Source organism: Pteronotus mesoamericanus, unplaced genomic scaffold (assembly GCF_021234165.1).
Source record: "Pteronotus mesoamericanus isolate MK-2021 breed Mesoamerican mustached bat unplaced genomic scaffold, CSHL_Meso_final contig_78, whole genome shotgun sequence".
In the NCBI taxonomy this organism is placed as follows: domain Eukaryota; kingdom Metazoa; phylum Chordata; class Mammalia; order Chiroptera; family Mormoopidae; genus Pteronotus; species Pteronotus mesoamericanus.
In genome coordinates, this window is record NW_026555258.1 from 3444562 (window position 1) to 3466616 (window position 22055).

A 22055-nucleotide genomic window follows, 5' to 3' on the forward strand; every position below is an offset into this window, starting at 1 on the left:
AAAACGGCCCGTTAGCGGCGAGTGTTTCCTGGGCTGTGGGCATTGTGAATAATGCGCTCCTCAGTTATGAACAGCACTTGACGCAGTTGCTTAAACTGGGCCATTTGGGAATGAGGGAGAGCGCTTCATGAATAATTTATTTCCAAAGAAAAGATGAAGAGACCTGAATTTTTTCCTCTTTCCAAACTTTTTGTACTTCAGTAAAAATACCTGCAAATGATCTCGATCCAGATAGATGAAATTCATCATGCATATGCGGTGTGTGTAAGTTTATGTGCTTTCACTTCTGAAAAACTGCTGTTGAGAAAGGTGTAATCATGTACGTACAGGAAGTTTAAAATAAGAGCTGGTCATGGAACTGCTGGAAAGGCCTTTTCTCTCTGGGCCTCCTGTCCCGAGGCCCCACGGTCCCGTATTGGGGGCCTGTGGGCTGCGTGGCCAGACAGGGTGCCCCTGTGGAGGGCGTCCATGGCCCGCTTGGCACTACAGGACGCCACCGGGGGTAAGCCTGGACGCTGCTTCCAGCGAGTGTGCCGCAGCCGCCCCCACAAGCTGTGGTTATTTGCTGCGCAGTGGCCCAGTTCCAGGCCCTGTTCTGAGGACTCGACATCTTAGTAACCCTAACGCCCTTCTGAGCTGGGTACCACTGTCATCTTCACATTCTGGGTATGGGGACGAGGCTTGGCATGCTGGGTGCTTCGCCCACGTGCGCCGGGGCCTATGTTTCTACCCCTTCTGCCGCCGATGCTGGTGCGTCGAGGCCTCCCCATGGCCTCCCTGCCAGCATCCCGGAAGGCCTCACTAGCTCGTTCGCTGTCCAGTTTTGATCCCATAACAAATGAGAACACAGTCAGGAACCACATAGCAGGAGGGCAGGCCCAGCCAACCGTCACTGTTTGAGTCACAGACTGTCAGAGCCCCTCTGGCAGGGCCATCTTCTCCGAGTCGCCAGGGCAGTGTGCTTGGAAACACCGGCACACACGGTGCCGGCAGCAGGCGGCAGGCAGCCGTGCTGTGTGCCGGGGAGAAACTAGGAATACACAGGGCTTCAGTGGATGTGCAGGACATTCACACGATAAACTGTTTGCTTGTTAGGAATAATTGTATCTTTGTTTTAAGAAGCTCATAAGGATGGATAAAGTTACGTTGAGTCATCCGAAGAGATAGGCACGCGGTGTGCGGGACGTCTGCTCAGGCGGAGGAGGCGGGAAGAGGGCCTGCAGCGGGCAGGCCGCACCTGCACTGGCGGCCTCAGGGACGCACCGGCCGTGGTGCAGGAGCCTCAGCTGCGCCATGGTCTTTTTCTGCTTACTGCTTCTGGGGCTTGAAAAAATTCCACGTTTAAGGTAGCAGGCCTCCCATTTTGAGCCAGTCACACTTGAAAAATACCCCTTGAAATTATCTAAACTTAATTTCTGGCCATTTTGTTTCGGAAACACTAACCCCAGGGGGTCTTTGTTCTCTACACTAAAACTTAATCTATTTGGAAAAATTCCATTTACTCTCTGTAGAAATTGACTGGACATGGCTCCTGTGAATGATACAGGTGCTATTATCCCTGAACACTGTAAAAATGAACTTTCAAACAGTTGGGCAGGACCCAAACTGAAAGTGATGTACAGCTTGAAAATGGTTTAGTGGAACATTATGCTTCAATATTTTACTGGTCATTGCGGCACAGGTTTTAGAAATACATGTTCGGTTTTTAAAAGTTTTATTTTTGGACTGGAAACTTTCTCATGCACCAGAATAGATGAATCAAGTGTGTTTGAATCAATGCTGAAATGTCACCCCCATCTGCAGAATGAAAATCATTAGCCAGCTCCTTGACGTCCGCCCAAAATGAAACCACTGCACGGCACGCTTCATCCAGCCTTCCTTCGGCAGCGAAGGGAAGGCTGCTGAGGGTCTTTGCAGAAGCGTGCTTCACCGGGTTATTATTTTATTCGAACAGTGTTCCAGAAGATAGCAAAGCACATGTTAATTGAGCACGGGCAGCACAGCCTGGATTGATTTCAGGACATCCGAGCATATACATCTAAACACAAACTCATTATTTCTCCAGAGTCGGTGCTGGAAAATAGATCAAGAAGATTTCTCAAAACCATGTGGCATAATTCCAATTACATTGAGGCTATGACCAGAATTTATTGTTGGAAAAGTGAGAGTGGCTAAGGATATTGTAAAAACTACAATGGAAATACACAATGAAAACTTTCTTACATATGGCTCTAAAAGGCTCTTAAATCTGTCTTTTGGGAGAACTTGTTTATGTTTTTTATGTTTATTTATGTTTTCGTTATGTAGCCACATTTGAAAAGTCTGTATCTAGGACCAGGACAGACTGAAGGGCCTGAGTTCTCACCCCAGCTTGGCCTGTCCACGGCTAGTGGGCCTTTGGCCGGCCGGCCGGCCTCTCAGTGCCCCGGCCTCATGCTCTGGGAGCGAAGAGCTTGGACAGGCAGCCTCTGCTTCCGGCCATAGGATCCTACGATTCCTCGGGGGCTTTTATTATAATTCTTAAATCTGTCAGCTCTTGGGATGTATTCCCAAACACGAATTGATTCACCGCAGTGCCTCCCTCCTCGTGGAGAAAAGAGTGCTAGAAGTGATGCTCCCGCATCTTGTCCTCATTCTGGAGCGGCCTTTCAGCCTTAGAGAGTTAGGGCCCCGGGGGACCGGAGGGAGCACTGCTGCTTCAGGTGTGAAGCGGCTACAGAGTTTCCCAGCTCCAGATCCCTTAGCAAGTAAAGGAAGGCCCACGTTCCCCCGCACCCGCCGCCTTCCTTAGGCCTTGGACCGGGAAGCCCATGGTCAGTCCTTTACAGCAGTAACCTGGAGAAGGCCCTGTTTGCTGGCGCCATCGGCGGAAGCTTGGAACCTTTTTCACAACCAGGTAAAGTCTACGTAGTGCTAATCAAGCTAAATGCTTTGCATTGCTTAACAACAGATAATGCTACTGTGCTGGGCTGAACAAAGAAAGAAACCTTTGAATTAAGGCTAAAAACACACCCGAGGGCCTCTGGGCAGGGAAGGAAAACTGCTCTTCAGTGGCGCTGTGTGCGGCAGGAGCCCCTCCCGGACAGCACGCCTGTCTTCTCTCTGAACGAGCTGCCACTGGGTTGATTTCTGTCCCACTGCCCCTTACACAGCCCACTGTCACGGCAAGGAACGCATTTGAGTGTCCAGGGTTCTGCCCTGTGGGCACGTCCTCACACCACAGGGTTAAAAGTGCTAAAGAGCAGAGTTTAACCTCCTCGCTCCCCTTCTGATTAGCACAGAGCAGACCCCTGTAGGGGCACATCTCTGGGTGCCCCGGAGCCGCGGCAGGAGCGGCGCCATTGGGGCGAGGCAGGTGTCGAGTTTGAGCCCCGAACGCTCTGTAGGCGGCCCTTCCCCTGCCTCTCCCCGGCCCCCTGGCGCTGCTGGCAGTCCTTGACATTGTAAAGTTTTGCCTAATATTTAACCTCAGTGTTCCCTGCTGGAACTCGCTCTTATTATTCTGATCGACCCCGCGTAATTGATCTGTCTTCGCTCAGCAGCTTCCATTGGCATGTTTTAGGAGTAACATGTCACCTCATCTCTGTTAAAGATGGGTTCCTCTCCGCCGCCCCCCCCCCATTGTTAAGTGCACACCCTCCAGTTTGTCATCCCTTCGTTATCATTCACATCCGTGTGGCACCTGCTCTGTGCAGGCACAGCCCCAGGCAGTTGACTTAAACACCGCTGGGGTGCTGGCTCATTCCCAGGGTGATTCTCTGCCATCCTGGGACCCCCGTGGCATCCAAGCAGAGAAGCCGGGCTGGTCCCCTCGCAGTGAGCTGCGGCCCTAACTCCTGAGCAGTCTGCCCTGCCCCTGAAGTAGTGCGCGTGCACTCGCCTGCCGTCGGGGCGGGTGCCTCTGGTGATACCTGGAGCAGTAAACGGAGTGATGGATGCAACGCCACTGAGTCACAGCTGCATCCGTTCACTGGAGCACCGCGTTCACAAGAGTGGGTGTCAGGGGTTTAAGAATTTAACATCCCGATGCTTATACTCCTGGCTCCTGTTTCGAAAGCCATTCACATTTCAGTAAACAATTGTTCTAATCTATTTTACGCTGAGATCCTCAAGTGAAAAGCATTAGCTGTGTGCCCTTGAGTCCCACAGGCCCTGTGAACACCCTGCTCGGCCGCAGTGGGGCCGCGTTTGTGGGCCCCAGGGGGTGGAGCCTCCTGCCCCCTTCCTTGACAACACGCGTGCTGTTTCCTGGGGTTCTTCTTAAGGCCCTTGTCCTCAGTTCTAAGATGTCCTTGCAGCAGTCCTTTCTAGGTACAAGTTTCTTCAGAGATCCCTAGTAATGACCACCACTCCCACCCCAGTGACAAAGGCAATGTGTTTCATGCCAGGACTTGGAATAGTTCTTCTATTAAAATACCGATGCCTTTCACTAAAATCCATCGAGTACAATAGATTCCAGTTATTCACTAAGGTTAAGGAATGGGGCGCTCCGATGGGTTGGCTACTCGGGGGTAATGACCACGCGGGCCGTTGGAGGACGGACGGTCGGTAGAGCTGCATAGTCGCCTCCCCGCGCATCTGGTCGGCTCTCAGGAGGGGCGCGTGTGTTGCGCTGACTAGAGCTGGAAGGACCCTCCGAGATCATCTAGTGCAGAGAGAAGGACACCAAAGCCGGAAAGCTAGACGGCAGCGTGCCCACCACGGCCCCGGGAGGGAGAAACTTGCTTTGTGCCGGGCCTTCAGCATGGGGCTCCCCCCGGTGCTGCCCCTCCAGCGCTTCACAGCCGCCGGCGAGCTCCACACTGGTCTTCCCGGCTCTGACGGAACCAGCCTGGAGAGGGGAGCGACCCGCTCCCATCGCCCCGTGTCCAGGGGGCCCGCCTCTCGCCTTGTCGCCCCAGGACCTTACAAACCACTACTTTGACTCCCACCTCATTACTATCAGGGATTGATGCACAGAATTCACGTAAAATATGTTTAAAACCAATTTTATTGAGGTATAATTTACATAAAACGCAGCCATTTTATGCTGAATAATATTCCATTATATGTATATTGCACAACTGGGTTGATTTTGAACGTTAATCCAACTTTGCATTTTAGGATATACTTGGCCATGCTGTCATTTTAATGCTCTGCTGGATTCTGTTTGCCAGTATTTTGTTAAGGGATCTCATGTCTTTGTTTGTGAGGGGATGTATCGCTTGTGATGCCTGTCTCCGGTCTCGGTATCGGGGTAACGCTGGGGCCCATCAGGAGAGTTGAGAACTGCTCCGTCTTCCTGTTTTCTGAAAGAGTGTCTGTAAGATCGTTACTGTTGCTTTCCTAAATTTTCTATAGAATTAACCAATGAATCCATGTGGGACTGGAGTTTCTTTATAGGGAGGTTTTTTATAACAAATTCAATTTTTAAAAGGTGGAAGCTTAGATTTTTATTTCTTCTTGCATCAGATAGCTCATTGATGTTTTTCAAGGACCGCCCACTTCATCTAAGTTGTCGAATGTATTGGCATAAAGTTGTTCTTACGAACCTTTTAATGTCTCTGGCACCTGAGTGATATCTCCTCATTCATTCCTGATATTGTTAAATTGCCTCTTTTTCTTCTTCCCTCAATCAGTCTAGCTAGAGATTTCTCAGCTTTGTTTATTTTCTTTCATATTATCTGCTCTTGATTTCAGTTTTTATCTGTTTTCTTTTTCATTCATTTACAAATAGTGTTTCCTTCTTCTTACTTTGGGTTTAATTTGCTTTTGTTTTCTAACTTCTTAAATTGAAAGCCTAGATCTTTGATCATTTAGTCATTTTTCCATTTACATAAGCTTTTCTAAACTATAAATTTCCCTCCAGCATGGCTTTAGCTGCATCCCACAAATTTTGATATATTTTTGTCATTCATTTCAAGACATTTTCTAACTTCCCCTGTGAGTTCTTTCTTGTCTCATGAGTTATTTAGAATGACTAAATAAAATACCCAGGAGATTTAGGAGGTATAGTTCTGATTTTTGGCTTGCTCTTAACTTACTGAGAAAAGGCTATTAATGACTGATCTTGGGAACAACACTTAGGATTAAGTCACCCTTCGAGGCTTCTTCTCTTTTTAATTTTTAGATCACTTTTTGACTTCCTTCCTTATAAACTATGGGCTTTGTTCCCGGGCCTCCGCGGGACCTGCAGTGCATGCTGGGCGGGAGCGCGCGCAGGCCGGGCACCGAGGGCGGCGGTGCGGGGGGCAAGCGGAGGGCCAGCGCAGCCCACTCCGTCTCTCCTCCGACCCGCGGCATGGAGGACATTGGTGGGGCGCGGCAGGCGGCCACAGACTCTGCGGTCAGGGGCTGTGATAGCTGTCGTCCGTCCGCGGTCAGGTGCGGCCGCTGTCCGCCTGGAGGGGCGCCCTCTGAGGGCTTGTTCAGGGCACCGCACACGTCATCTGCCGCCTGTCTCTCCAGGAGACCCTGGGTTTGGCTCCGCTGGGAGAAGTATGTTCTGGCACAATTTTTAACACCTTTCAAAGTGGCAAAAGGAACTTGGGGCCAGTGGCCATGCCCCTGCTGCCGCCTGCGTGAAAGCCATTTTGTTTTCTATTAAGAAGCTGCCCCCGCCCCCGCCCCGCCCCTGCCCCCGCCCCCGCCACGCTCAGATTGCACTTTCCCAGACCCATTCCAGCGGAGTCAGCGCCCGGGGTGATGGATCGTCTGCAGCCCCGAGTCCTGGGATTGCTGACCTCAACACGCGGCCCCTCCCAGCAGGCTCAGCCATTTCTCTGCTCTTCAGGAGCTCCAGCTCTGTGCATGAAAACCCTTCATAGTTTTAAAGGTAGAATATGAAGATTTCTTTAGAATGGGAAAAACCCCCACAGTTTACAAAGACAAGCAGAACCTTTTTCAATCCGTGCTGTTTTATTGCATGCCTGCCTGCCTTTAAGGGGATTTCTAATCAGCCATTTACAACCACCTATAGGATTTTTGCCATAACCTTTGATCAGCCATTCTATTATTTGCATAATATATTTTTCTTTAAATAAACTCATTTTTAAAGCGTAGCCTCATTCTAAGAAATGACATCTATGAGCTAATAGGTTTTATTCGCTAGTCATGTATTTTTCTGTGTACATGGATATTTAAATTGAAAACATCTGTCCATATTATCGCCTAACATCACCTCCCGCACCACTTCGTGAGTGTGCCTGTCACACTGTGGCAGTTGTGAAGTTGACAGTGAACTCAGGGAAAAGCAAACCAGCCCTCGGCAGCGGTGCGAGAAGCCTTGTGCCCTCAGCCTTGTGCCCGCAGCACGGGGTGCTGGGCCCTTTGGGAGAGAGGGGGAGCAGAGGGGACGGTGGGGGCGCGTTTGCCAGCGAGGCAGGTCTTTCTGTCAGGACCCCGTCATTCCGGGGGGTGCCGTGATTGCCAGAAGTAGCCGCGTCCACAGTTCAAACACTCCCGGAAATATTTTTTGAATGAGTGATGTTGAGTTAAGTCAGCAGAGCATATGTGAGGATTTTTGTTACCAATTTTGAATATGCATATCACCGTTACCCTCAATTTAAACATTTTTCACTTTTCCATATTTCTTAGTCTAGCCGGATACTACTGGTTCCAGGGGTGCAGGCAGGTCAGCCACGGGGAGGGGTGCCGTCCCCTGCCTGCCCTTCCCCCGAAGGGTCAGAGGAGGATGTGGTTACTGGAACCCAGAGAGGGAGGGAGGGAGCCACCAGGGAGGGGTCGTGACAGCTGTGATGGGGGCAGCCCGTTCCTGGTGACTTTGCTGGCTGGATGGGCACTCCACTGTCACTCTACCTTCCATTCTTTTGCCTCCCTCAGCCACACCCCACCAACGGCCAGGGGGCGAAGGACCCCGTTGATGAGGTCCACATGGTCAGCCGTTCAGGGCGGGGACTGCTAGTCTGGAGGGGAGCGTCAGTCTGGAGGGAGTGTGTCTTTTTGGTCGTAGAGTGATCTTTATGTACAGTGGTAGGGGGAGGGGGTGTCAAGAAACAGTGCCCAGGAGACGGTGCCAGTGAACAGGAAACACAGCACAGAAGCAGCTATTGCTGCCCGTCTGCAGCGGGTTACAACGCCTGAGTTAGTCGTCATAGCTGACTTCAGGCTATGTCCCCGCTACACTGCTGCTCGCCCCTCTGCCAGGGTGGGGGATGCACCGCACTTGCATCTCTGCAGGAGCGCAGGTGCTTGTTGATTTTGAGTTGCCACAGCCACCCTCCACGAACCAAGACTTGATGTTTCTCCTGCCTTTGAATCTCCAGCTGGTACCTGCCATTGACTGCAAGCCACCTGGAGGCCAGAAGGTAGAAAGGCTAGTTGATATCACCTTGGTGTCTGTGAGCCTCCTGGGCACAGCGCAGTGTGGAGGGTAGGGAGGTGGGTGTGCAGGGACAGAGGCCCGGCCCAACATGGGTCCCATTCTAGGAGCCAGGCCTCGTCGCTCCAGCCCACTCCCGTCCAAAGCCCTGTGTCGGCGCCGGCAGCAGCCTTGCCGCCCTTCCGTCTGCCTTCACTGGAAAATAATGATGAGGACTCTCCTTACTAACTGAAACATAATAGTGTGCTAAAATGAGTAGGAAACCTGGGAGAATATTAATACTCCCTGCCTTTAATGCCCGTGCTTCAAGCAGTTTTCAGCCTGTGATTGACTTACTGAGTCTTTGTATTCCTCTAGACTCAAGCAGAAGTTCCTAACCTTTTTTCCCCAGAAAGTGGCAATATTTGTACGTACAAAAGCAGCAGCCATGTTGGTAATTGCTTAAGGGCTTTATGTGCTGCAGTCTCTCCTTTCTCATTATCCTTGTTGTGCAGATGAGGAAACCGAGGCTCAGAAAGGTTAACTTGCCCAAGAAGAGGGCAGAGTGAGACAGAACATCCAGCCCGTGGCTTCCTGCACCCTGGCCTCTGGCTCTGTTCTACTGTGGACACTTTCAAGGAGTCCACATGCAAGATCGCTTGCCAGGTGCCCATGGAGAGCCCGCTGTGTGCCGGACAGCGTGCCAGGGCCTGACGGCAGGGGCAGGGTGGGCCATGCCACTCCTGTGCAGTGTTCAGTCTCGTGGGAAAGGTCACCGTTGACAGTCAGTCGTCCAGATGTGTGAGGTAGGTTGTGACGCAGGCTCTGAAGGCGCAGTTTTCGTTTGGGGGCTTCAAAGGAGAGTCTTCTGCATGAGGTTGGGGTCAGCAGGGACCTGGAGGGGACCAGACAGGCGTGACTAGCCGGGCAGGGGGCCCTGTGGACAACCGTAGGTCGGAAGCCCTGGTTCCCACCCAGAGCCCCCACCCGGAACATCTGGTTCTTTTTGTTCCTTACTCTCCATTTGCTGCCGTCTCAGCTTGTCTGCGTCAACGGTATCGGAAAGGGACGGGGGACCGCCTCGTGTGTCCGTAAACTCTGTAGGATGACATCTCCTGGTTGAGAGTTTTTTAGTTTTCATAAGAGAAACAGCTACCAAACAAGGTTCCGTTTACCCTGTGTTCTTTGTCAGCCCTAGCCTGGTCGCCTAGGTCGGTCCGGCTCCCCACGTGTTCACTGCGCCCATGTCCCGTGCAGGGCCATGCGTGGCGCGGGCTGGAGGCGGCAGGCGCAGGCTGGCTGCTCAGGAGTGGCTGTCTGACGGCTGAAAAGAAAACTCGAAGTCGCTGTCATACAAACATATTTGTTCCAGGAGAGAAAACAAAGAGTTTGGTGGTTTCCTGAAATGCGTGGACCCCCCCCGACCCCCCCGCTGACGACTGCGTGCGCGTGCTCCATGTGTGGTTCTGACTGAGATGGGCTCCACGTGCAGTGGCCGTGAGCACTCTCCGTGCGCTTCTGTTTGTGCAGCCTGCGCTGCACGTTCTCAGGCACGCTCAGAATCAGACAGGGACAAGTCTCTTGTCCTGTACGTGTGCAGCAGACTGCCCCTGGAACTGGTCACGACGTTAAAGCTTGCCTGGCCATGCCAGCGCACGCGCCGTAGCCGGTCTGAGCCGTGACCGCAGGCAGGGCAGCAGGGGGGCGGGGTGCTGTCCCATGCGCGCCTCCTGTCCCGACCATCCCCTGGTGGGAAGTCAGGAGCCCAGGAGTACTCCGTCACCATGTGGCGTGGTTGCACGTTCGTCCCCACCCAGCTGAGCGCCAGGTGTCACCTCACCGGATCTAACGGTCACGGCTGCCTTAGCAGCTGCTGTTCATGGGAGTTGCTGGGAAGCTCAGTATGTGTGCTTCCCTTGTTTGGCGTTTTTCTCTCTATAACACGCCAAGGCTTGCAAAGGAAGTAGATGTTGAATGAAAATAGAATTCTTTCCCAAGCTTAATACCTTGTTTAAATGTTTTGGAGACAGTTGGGACTCACCAACATTGAATACAGTTTCAGTGCAAGATGAACAAAAATTTAGAAAAACACCTGCCCTTTAGTTACTAATATAAACTAAAATGCAAAATAAGTATGTCCTATCTTGCACCTTCCTGTTACCTACCAACTTTGTGTGTGAACTGAGAGTCACAAAATCAAAAACCCAACAGGAGAATGGAAGGCAATTTGACTTGGTCGTCTTGTTCCCCCGGAAATGAGCCGGCGGCCTTGAGGGAGAACGGTGTGCAGCGAATGAGGCGGGAGCCCTGTGTGTCAGTCCCCCGCCTCGGCACTGTGCTCTGGGCTCACTGAGGGACACTTGCTGAATGATGGGAAGAGAGAAGACCGTAAATTGGGTTCACTTGGTTAATATACTGCCAAAACATTTTTTGGTTGTCTTATAAAAAGGCCAGGGAGTAACAAAAACAAAATAAATCTACTTTTTCCGTGGACTCTTTACAGAGCTAGTAACAAAAGCAAGAAAGCCCTGGAATGGGGAGTCAGACATCGGTCCTGGGCTCAGGCCCACCATTCAGTATGCCGGGACCTCGAGCAGGTCCCCTAACCTCCTTTTTCTCTGTCCTTTCTAAACTAGGAGCTTTACACTCGCCCTTCCTGCCTCCCAGAGCAAGTGGGAGCGCAGTGAGGTGCGGGGTGCCGAGCGCGTTGAGCACGGGGGACGCAGCGCCCGCCGTCCCGCTCGCCTGACGGTCCCGCAGCAGGAGGCCCGGCTGGGCCTGCCAGGGGCAGTGGCCTCCGTCGTTTTCTGTCCTGAGCACGCATGTCGCCCCCTGGACACAGGGGCGGTTTGTCGGAGCTGTCAGCACTCCGTGATGTGGGGTAGCTGTCAGGCCCAATGCCGAGCCTCTCTAAACCGTGCGCCAAGAACAACTCTGTTTGATGATGGCGTGGGCCGTGCGTTCTAGCTCATACATGCCCGTGGACTTCCGGGGACACCCGACAAGAGGCAGGCTTGTTATTCCTCAGTATGTGGTGGCTCTCTGTGCCTTTATTTCAACTTTAAGAAATGCAGGGTAGCGTCTGTTTGCCTGCCCAAGTGCCCCTCCTCTGTTTGTTCAGGTGGCCAGTGTGCACAGTTCCAAAGGCACAGCTTGTTCCGCAGAAGCGGGTCTTCCTGAGCCCCCCACCCCTGTGTGCCTGGCCGCTGACTGTCCACAAAGACGTTTCTGAGGGTCTTCCTTGGAAAAGAGCAGCAGGGAGGGGGCTGTCGGGGCGGGAAGTGAGGGCGTGCGGCGAGAGAGGGCCAGCAGCTGAGCACGCGCTCTTCTGTCTGTGAAGCAGTGCTCTTGTTTTTGCTGCGCCATCGAGGGGGACGGCCAGGCGTCTTTCGCAGACGTGATAACGGGTGTTTCGTAACCAAGAAGCGTGGCCTGGGTGGGAGCTGTGAGCGCCGGAGTTCCCAGCCTGCATTCGCCGGCCTGCGGAGAGCGATAGCTGGGGTTTCAGGCCGTTGTGCCCTCTGTCTCCCCCACTGGCGGGAGCCCCTCGGTGCCGTCCCTCCAGAGGAGAATCCTCTCATTTCAGCCTGCAGACGACACCCGCTGCTGCCCGCCCCCCCCGCCCCGTGCCCCAGGTGCGGTTTATGAATCCGTGCGCTGGCGACACGCAGGGTTTGTGTGGGTGGCGACGATGAGCGGTGAGTGTCGTGCTCACGGTGGGGGCAGGTAGAGGCTGCCTAAGGCCGGCGCGCGCCGCTGAGCACCCCCCCGACGCGCAGCACTGGCTGGAGGCCAGATTGGTTGGTGTTTTTTCCTCTTGAGGAAGGGTCAGACTCTAGAGAACTGAGCCATCTGTCCAGCAGATTCTTTTAAGGCTTTACTAACAAATAGTTTACAATTGTTTTAATGTGTAGAGTAGAAAATTAATGTTTTGTGAAACCAGTACTTTAGAAATGTCTTCCACAGTCTGTTTTGTTATCATTTTGGTGTTGTAAATACAATTTGATAGCACACATCTTTGTTCTATTGTTTTGCAGAATTAATTAGTTTATTAGAAGCAGCATTTTAGAACGGGCGTGTCCACAGCACAGTGCCCTTCCTTAGATGACTCTGGCTTCTGAAGGGCGTTGAGCCTCCGCCAGAACAGACAGAGGGATTGTGCGGCCGCGCATTAGGCTGTGAGACTTTGAAGACGCTCCTCTGCTTTCTTTGAGGTTTGTTGTGTGGGACTCTCCGGCTGCTGTTATTGGTGACCTCTGATGGCTAATGCAATGGACTCTCCTGACACCTCAAATCTGCTAAAATCTGCTGAAGAGAACTTTGCGTTTTAGTTGTTTCATAACTGCCTAACCTGGATCCAACATGGCTGACTGTTAATGTCCTGTCTGCTCAGCTCAGCAAACACTGGTGGCGTGCAGAGCGGGTGCCGGGCCCCGTGGCGCGGGGCTGGGATCCAGCAGCGAGGGAGGCCGTCCTGCGAGCCGGAGGGTGCTGTTGGGAAGGTGGGCGCTAAACAAATAACCACTGGAAAAACTGCTTAATTACAACCAGGGCAGGAGACACAGAAAAGAATCAAAAAGCGCCGTGAGGGGCGAGAAGAGGCGCGCTGACCGGTGGGGGCCGCGAGGCTTCCCTGGGCAGGACTGACCGGGACGCGGACTGGGCGTGGGCGTGCGGGGCGTCTCCCGGCGCAGAGTGCGGAGTATGCACTGAGTGCTGGGCGGCACGGGGCGGTGCGGGGGTGTCCCAGGAAGGAGGGGCTGGCCACTGGGAGCAGCGCAGCAGGCGGCACCTCCCTGTGCCCGTGCGGACGCGGAGCTGGGCCTGACGCAGTGACGCAGAAGGCAAGGGGCGTCTGTAAGTCTGGGTGCGTGCGGCTGTGGGGGCCGTGCCCTCTGAGGCCGTGGAAGCACATCCTAGGCCTTGGTGGGGAGAAGAGCCCTGGAGCCTTCCCCACGTTTGCAGAGAGCCGTTGGCGGAAGTACTGACTGTCGTTCCCCGAGACCCGTGTGGGCCAATGGGTGGTGGTCGAGCAGTGCTGGTTGCCTTGGAGAGGGGTCCCAGAGGTGCTTAGCAGACCCCCTGGGGAGGTCCTAGATGGAGGGGGCATCGGAGGAGGGGCCTCTGAGGCCCCAGTGCTCTTTAATTCTCTGGTTAAGGACATTTAAAGGAGCAGGCCAAGCTACATGGGGAAAATCAGAAGAGAACGAGGTTTAAGGGCTTCAGAAATCAGTGTTGGAATCTGAGGATGCCTGGCCTGTTTCTGACGCGGCAATGCTGGTGAAGAACTTGGTTCCGAAGCTGAGCCCTAAGGAAGCCTTCAGAAACTTCAAGAAGAGTCAGTTGAATTGGGGAAAAATGGGTCGGAGACCCGTGGGAGTGGGACTGTAAGTGGGGAGCAGGCTAGGGAGGCAGGGCACTTTAATTGCTTGGAAGTGACTTTTCTGCCTGAAGACACTCAGCGACGAGTCACACCCTGACGGGGACCTGCGATTTCTAGGGGTTTGCATTTCTGGCCGGTCCTGGGACGTCGAGCCGCCGTCAGAGAACGCAGCGGCTCCCCCTTCGACAGGCTTCGGGAACGTGAGTAGGAGCAGCAATCTCTCCACGTTATTACCCTGTTAACAGGTTGACAGATATGTGCAAATTGTGACTCACTGCTCAATTTGGCACTAAATTAATCTTTCCACGTTGCATCTGCTCAAGTGTAAACGAGTCACCACTGCTGCGTTACTGCTTGTTTGCCTGGTTTCCAAAGGTAAAAATTAATTTGATCCTGCCACACAGCGGACGGCGCACGCGGCGGGCGGCGGGCGGGCGGGCGGAGAGCGCGCCGTCCCCTCTGTCCTCAGCCTCGCGCCGGCCTGGGGGCAGCACCGGGGCAGCCCTGCCCTAGAGGGCGCTGGGGACCAGCCGCCCCATCCCAGCCCCCTCCGCAGAAGGACGGTGTCCTTCGTCCCCAGCTCTGCTCTCCTGTCAAATCAGAGGGCTGGGTTTGCATCTTGAAAGCTGGGTCTACTTGAAAATGGAATGTTTTGATTTTTGCTGCTAGGCTTTAGACGTTGTTTCCTCAGTTAAAGCACAGCTGACTTTCTGTCTTTTTCTTTCTGGCAAACACATAATGTCACCTGTGAAAAAGAAATTTGCAGCTCCTTCAATTTAGGCATGTGAATGAAAAACAGTCTCCTTGAAATTTATTTCTGCTTAATAGCATCTTTGGATTAAGTTCACTGAGCTTTTCCTGAGATCACTGGTTGGGAAGGAAGAGTACCACCCCAGACCTCTCCATTTTCTTATGTTGACAGCAGGTATTTTTCCGAGGAACTCTCTTCTCCTGCCACTGTCTTCTTTTACAAGTAAAGAACTGATTAAAAAAGGGGAAGAAAAAAAAAAGGAATCCAAATGGCAAGGAACATGCGCTGTCTGCCCATGAAGAACACTGGCTCTTCCTAAAGACATCCTAGAAAGCTGCACCCTGAGCCTGGTTTCTGGACTCATCGCTTAACCTACTCATTCCCTGTTTCCTAGCCTACTGAGAAGACAAGTTTTCCAGAAAGTACTTTGAAACCTTCAAGGTGAAGGGCACAGGGAGAGCAAGTGATGAGGTGGCCTTTGTACTGAAGTTCTGGGTGTTCATTTGCATTCTGCTGTCTAGAGCTAGGATGGCTATTGATCGAGGATTGGTACAGAAGCTGGTGCCTACCCCTCCCATTAGCATACACTTAGCAGTGACCTCCACTCTCACAGGACAGCAGATTCTCACTTCCTGCTGAGTCCGAAGTAACTGTGGTAAAGCTACGCACATAGATTTAGAAGAGAAGCGTGTAAATGTTTCCAGTGACAACTTTGGGCATGAAGTGTGCCATGTGTCTTCTGCCATGTCGAGAAATATCAGACAGTGATGAAAAATTAGTTCATCTCCTCCTTTCTTCATCTTTGCACCTTTTGGAGCATTTAAGCCTCGAGCCACGGTTGTGTATATCATGCAGCTGTGAATCTGGAAGGCGACTGGGACGCGAGGTGTGGTTTCTTAGTCACGGTCTCTTAGCCCCTCCAAAACTCAGTGGAACGGGGCCTCGCTTATAAGAAATGCCTCGTGGCCTTTCTGAGCCAGTTTGCTTTATAATGCCTTATGCTCGTCGTGCCGTCCTTCCCGGTGATGGCAGACAGCCATTTGGTGCTGTGTTTGTAAAAGTCGTTCGCGCGCTCGAAGCGCGTCACTCTCCTCCCAGTGCCCTTCCCCAGCAGCACGTGGCCCTCGGCGCGCCACCACCTCGCGCCAGGCGGCGCTGCTCGCCATCCTCCTGCCAATCCCTTGTCTGCCACTGGCCTTGTATCATTTTCCTCTCCTCCTTCAACTCAAAGTTCAAAACTGTGCGTGCCATTCTCTAAGGAAAACCCACTAAGCTAATCAGCAGGATTACTCTCCGACTTGCATAGCTGATATGTTGTGTTCACTTTTTAAACAAATGGCATTACATGGTCTGCCGTCTCTCAGGACCCCAGGTTTCAGACTGAAATCTTTTCATGTTGTGAATGGAGAGCTGATCTCCCGCTCTCCCCAAGAGAACATGGCTTTTCTGTGTCTCTCATCTAATGGACATGCAATTTAATTTGTCATATCCAACAGATACAAAATCCAATGCAGAATTTTTAATGGATAGCTTTGCACCCCAGCTGCTGTGTTACGCACCCCCACAGTGGCCGGTGGGTTAGATGGCAGCACAGGTGCCAGTGTGGTTTCACTCTCCAAGGTCCTGAGCCAGACCCAGCTCTGTCGAGGCTGTGGCTTGGCGTCTTTCCACTGCGCGCCTCCCCTGCAGAGGCTCAGAGCACCAGGGGTGCGATGCCTGAGTCCTTCCTATGCGCCAGGCCCCATGCTAAGTGCCTCCAGTCGGCACGCAATGATGGTTAGGCCTTAAGAGATGTAGTACAGGATCCCACTGGGCCATAGGAGCAGAGGGCTCCCCCTCGATGGAAGGGCTCCAAGGAAGAATGGAACTGGCAGATTGCCCAGTGTGCATGACTGCGGTGGGAGAAGCTTAGGGTCCGGTGGAGAGGGCGGGGTGGGGGGGGCACCTAGAATACGGATCCAGCGAGAGCAATGCAGGCGGAAAGGTGCGTCCCTGGTAAATCAGTGCATTCCCGATCCGCTGCGTGGCTCAGAGACCGGAGCATGCCGGCTTCGAACACCTGCTTCAGAAGCACAAAGTGTCATTTAACATGAATTAGTTAGAAACCAGGAGTGGCTTCAGGTATGTAGGACGGGAGCAGTTTAATTCCAGAATGGGTGGTTCTGGTGGTTGAGCTGAGAAGCGAGACGGGACGGTGAGGCGTCCAGAGCTGAGCCCTGGGAAGCGGCCGTGGCCCTGGAGCTGGGGGTCAGAGAGAGGAGCCTCTGTTGCTGCACGGAGCCCAGTGGCCAGCGCGGTGACCGAGCTGAACTCTGATCTCCTGTAGGAGGAAGTCGCCGGGCCATGCCCTAAAGCGAAAAGGCAAGAGCCAACACTGAAGCTGCAGGAGGTGGAAACACCAAAGAAATCGCTGAAAGGGGGTTGGCTCTGGAAGGCCAGAGGAGGAACACGGGAGTCGTGTTTTTATAAAAAGCCTTGTTAGTCCATTTGTCTTCTTGAAAGTGTATTCCATTAATAAAAGTTTAGAAGGAGATGTGTTTAGAGCACCGCGGGTTCCTGCCTCTTTGACTAGAGCTCAGTTCACACGCGGATGTTTCCTTTTCCCACTCAGGTATGTGGACGACGTGATCACCCGCATTGACAGGATGTTTCCTGAGATGTCCATCCACCTGTACAGACCCAACGGGACATCAGCAGTCCTTCTGGTAGGTTCCGCCTGGCATCTGCGGGGGTGTGCGGAAGGGCTCGGCCTCAGGATTCAAACCACGGCTCTGCGCTGCAGGGTGCGCAGGGTGGGACCGGAACCCCAGGTTGGTGGTGAATGGCCCGTTTCTCCTCATTGGCGTACTGTAGACTGAAACTCTGCGCTTGGCAGCCTTGCTTTTGAACGAATGTGCAGAGCCCATCTACGCGTTAACCGGAGAGGAAAGGCACCGTGAGGCCATCTGCCCGTCAGTCCGCTTGTGGTGTTGTGGCAGGTCTATTGTTTGTTGACCCAGATACAAGAGTCATGCTCAACTCTTGGATCCTGTGAAAGAAAACATTCCCTTACCACTGAAGCAGGGTCTGCGGGAAATTGTTTATAAAATCCATTACGTATTTAAGAAAGGTGCTCCCGGACCTTGCCACTGGCGACTACCCAGTCTGTTGTTTCTGCTGCTTTGCCGTGACCGTGCCGGCCTTGTGGCCTCCCCATCAACGTCTGCGTCTGCGTGAATTCCCCAGAGACAAGTGTGTTTGGGAAACAGAACGGAATGGAACGTCACTAGGCAGGCGCGGAGACTTACCGGAGAGGGGCCAGCGCGGGCTCCGCGTAAGTGCGCACATGAGGATCCTCCCCACACACGGGTTTGGAGGAGCACCGCATTCCACAGCAAGCAAAATTAATTGGACAGGATTGATGGGTGCTGGTGGGTGTCGGGGGGGCGGTGCTTCAGGTGCGAGGGCTCCTTACTGCCTGGTCAGTTACGCTGCCGTGGGCCTTGTGGGAACAGCCCATGCTCCAGCATCTTCCTTCTGCAAACTCCTGTGAAGAGCCAGGCCCCTGGGACGAGCTGCCACGCACCCCTACCCTTCACCCAGGAGAACAGCTCGTCGTGTGTGCGTGTGTCTTTCTCTTAGGAAAAGTGGTCTCGTTGAACGTGTGATATTTCATTCATGGCAGGGGGAGGAAATTGGTGAAGTTTATGTGGGTTACTTGCTGCTTTTCTTAAATTCTTTCTGTTAAAGAATACAGTGAATGAGATGATGCAGTGCTCTTTTAATAGAAAAACAATTTGTGTCTGTGTACAGAACATGAAATATTTTCTGCCTCAGTTCAGCGTAGAAATTGTCTAAATTATAAGATCCTCTAGACCCAGCGGCTAAAACAAATCTGCTTTCAGCGCACTTGACAAGGACCAAAGAGTTAATGAAGATAAAAATGAACGCGTCCTCAGTGGAATGGGTTTGTTCTCATTACTCCTGGGTCACTGAGCTTCCCTTTCGTGAGGAAGGCAGGGGCGTGGCACCGGAGGAAGTGAGCAGAGAGAGCGGACTGCAGGTGAACAGGCCTGGGGGTGGTGGCACAGCCACCTGGGAAAGCCAGCCTGGGTTTCACAGGGACCCGTCGGCCTCACATGCTCTCTCAGGGAGTGTCTGTTTTAATAGCTCGATGAGACAGCTTGGGGCTCCGTTCAGGGAAGAATCCCATTTTATACACGCCATTCCACCCCCGTGAGGGGCCAGTTCAGGCCACTGTGCGTCTAGCCAATTGGTGGGCACCTCTCTCAGGTGACACAAGAATGCGCGTGAGGAGGAGCCCAGCCGCAGGAATAGCGGCGGCGGCCTGGCGGAGCATCGGGCTGCCAGGTGGACACCCACGGCCGCCCCGGGCGGGCCGCCCCGCTCGTTTTCATGCTCGTCGTCAGCACACAAGGCGGCCCTCCGGGGCCGGCACGGGACACCGCTCCCACGCCTCCAGGATGCTTGTCCCCATCTGATGCAGCTCCTGGCGATGGCAGGTAAGAAGAGTTGGACTGCCAGGCACCAGGGTGATATTTTTCTTAATTTAAGATGTAATTTGATATACACAAAGGAATGCGTGTAACACGTTCGTCGGTTATAAAGCATAGTGATGAACCACGAGCCCACTGCTCAGTTCAGGAAGCAGACGAAGCCAGTGTTCTCTCCCCAGGCCTGGCCTCTGCGCCCAGAGCCACCACCAGCCCGGCAGCCAGCCTCTTCTGTTCCTTTTATAAATGCAAGGGCATGTACCCCTAAAGAATGTCGTTGGGCCTTGTTTGCTTTTGAACTTTCTAAAGCAGCCTCCTGCTGTGTGTGTCGTTTCTGAGCTGGACCTGGGCTTGTGGCTTGGTCTCGTGCTGGGACCGCCTTCCTTGTTCTGTGCTGTCCGCCCTGTGGCCACGCCCATGTCATTCTTTCCCGTCCCTGCCTGTTGGGTGCTTTCCGGTGTTGCTTTTTTACTCCTGGTGGCTGTGCACTGTGGTACCTGCACCGGAATGCATGTTCAGGCATCAGCCCAAGCCCGGAACCAGGGCAGGCCTGCCCGGGAGGGCGGCGTGGGGGGCGGCAGTGTTGGGAGCCGAGGGGCGGACGGCCTCTCCCCGGTGCCCCTCGAGCTGTGACCTGTGACGGCGTGGGTCCCACGCGGGTGGACACGGGTCCAGAGATGGCTGCGTGCAGTGGCCTGGCCTCCACGAGCAGCATGTTCTGCTGATTCTGTTGCTGACGTGCATGTCTTCTGGTTTCAGCACGCTAGTGTGGAGGGGTCCTCAGACTTTTCGTGCACATACATGGGAGAACAGATAAAGTTGCTGACCTCCGGAGCCCATGACCAGAAGGCAGGTTTTGGTGATCCTGATTTGGTTCCCTCCTTCACTGGGAAGCAGGGGGCCTCGGATGCACCAGGACCTGTTGGGGGGAGCCCCCCTGTACATCCCCAGTGGTCCCCTCACGGCCTAGAAGGGCAGAGGGAACGAAAGGGGGACTCTTTCAAGCCGTTGGGTCCGTCTGGCTCAGCTAAAGCTAGACCGGCCTCTCCTTGTTGACCTGGGGGCGTCTGGGCTGCAGAATCCATTGGAAAATGAGGAGCGGTCGCCTGCTGGCCTGGATATTGTATCTGACGTGGAAGTGCGTGTGTGTCCTCTCCATGCGCGTGAACGTGCAGGCAGTGCACACGTAGGAGGCAGGGCGAGAGGAGGCAGGGAGCACAAGCAGGTGCTCAGGAAATGTTTGCTGAATGAAGGCAGATAAGAGTGTCTTTCTCTTCACATGTGTCAGTTTGTCCATATTGCCTGCAGTGGGGACCTGCTTCTTGGGCAAGAAGGAATAAGGCATTAATACCAGTTTGATTCCAGAATTATCAGGACATCGCCTTGACTCCCTCTGTGTCCTCATGCGTACTCGGCAGTGGACGGCAGCCCATGCGCTCCGCGCCCCAGCCAACGTGAATCTCAGCTTTCAGCCTCTAACCTTCCGACGCGTTGTGGCTGGCGCTCTGCTCTGCTGCGGGGCGGGCGGGTGGGCGGTGGATTCGGTCTTGTACAAGGTAATAACTGGTGATGTAATGAATCCTGTTTCCGCTCCTTGAAGAGATGAGCTCAGTCATCCAAAAATAAATCTAGATATGTTGATATTTAATTTCAGTTAATCTACTGCCTAACATCCCATTATTAATATTCTTCAGACAGTCAAAATATTGTAAGAGCTCAACTGAATCAGAGACTAGGACAAGCAGCTGGCTTCTTTTGGCATTTAAAATACTAATCTACAATTTTGACTGATTCATTAGGTATAACAATGTAAGAAAAGAAGAAAAAGATGACTCTTCAGCCATATTTGAAAGATAACTTGATATTAGATACAATTAATCTTTATAGGTTATGTGATTTGCAACAGATAAAACTCATTTGTCAGTCTTTCTAAATATACATTTTAACTAACCTTCCATTTCTTTGACATATTCATGCCTCGCTTTTGAATGACACGTCTTTTTTAAACCATTCAGACACATTCTAGTGCCAAGGTTGAGAAACCCTGGTTTAGTGCATGCAAATGTGCAGCGTCCCATGGAAATGCCAAAATGTTTTCCTAAGAGACATTTTCCCCAAGTATACAGAGACTAAAATAATAATTGTACTTGTCCTTCAGAAATTTCTGAAGATGTTACAGTAATCACTTTAGGAATCTGTACCCATATTTTAACATTTTCGTCACAGCACAGAATATTACTGGAATTCTTTGTTAAATGCCTTTTTTAAATGCCATTTTAGAAGACTTATAAGAAAAATCAGCTTTTATTTTCTACTTCATTTTTGGCACATAAAAACTGTACATTTGTTGTCAAACAGCAAACCTGTTCCTTTAAGGCAGCTGCTCTCCAATTATGATCCAGGGAAAGGGGGTCGCAGAGACTGGCAGGGGGTTCCCAAGGTCAAAGCTGTTTTTATGGCAACACTGAGACGTTGCTTTTTTTTTTTCACTCACATTCACTTACAACCTCATGATGGAGTTTTCTGGAGGCTAAACAATGTGAGAAGACGTCATCACCCGAACACCTATTGGCTTGTGTTTTTGTTTTAAACATTCCTGTTTTATTTCTAATACGGTAAAGACTGGTTGCTATATCCCACAGAAACTAAAGTTCCTTAAGGTCCTTGGTAATTTTCAAGAGTGTAGTAAGGCCCCAAGACTGATGTTAGAACTGCTGCTTTAAGGAGAAACATGTCTAACTTAACCTAAGAACATTCCAAACAATATACCAAACTCAATTTCAGAAAAGCAGTTCCAAATATGTGTGTTGCAGTGGCAATGAAATGAATGGAGGTTTATTAATAATTTAAAAATTTGAGGTTAAAGAAGAAGTTGAAAAGTAAAAAAAGCAAAGGAATATCGGACATTTCCACAGGACAGCTAACTCAGTTTCTTCAAAAGAATGTTTTTAAAGCAGTTTGAAGGATTTGAGCATGGTCTGAATCTCAGATGATACTAAGGGCTTGTTGGTGGTTTTGTTAGATGGAATAATGGCCTCAGGGTTATGAAACCAAAAGTCTGTTTTTTCGAGGTGGACACTGAAGCATGCGACATTGAACGAACATGTCTGAGATTCGCTTTAAAATATT

General features: G+C 52.1%; 1 protein-coding gene across 2 annotated transcripts in view; it reads left to right on the plus strand.

The window, feature by feature from the left end:
• The window catches only part of MED27 (mediator complex subunit 27), a 167366-nt gene that overhangs the window by 96453 nt on the left and 48858 nt on the right, over positions 1–22055 (plus strand). For both annotated transcript variants that reach the window (XM_054584192.1, XM_054584193.1), the window contains exon 4: positions 17045–17138. In XM_054584192.1, the coding sequence (XP_054440167.1) occupies positions 17045–17138 (94 nt within the window). The remainder of the gene's footprint in view (positions 1–17044; positions 17139–22055) is intronic.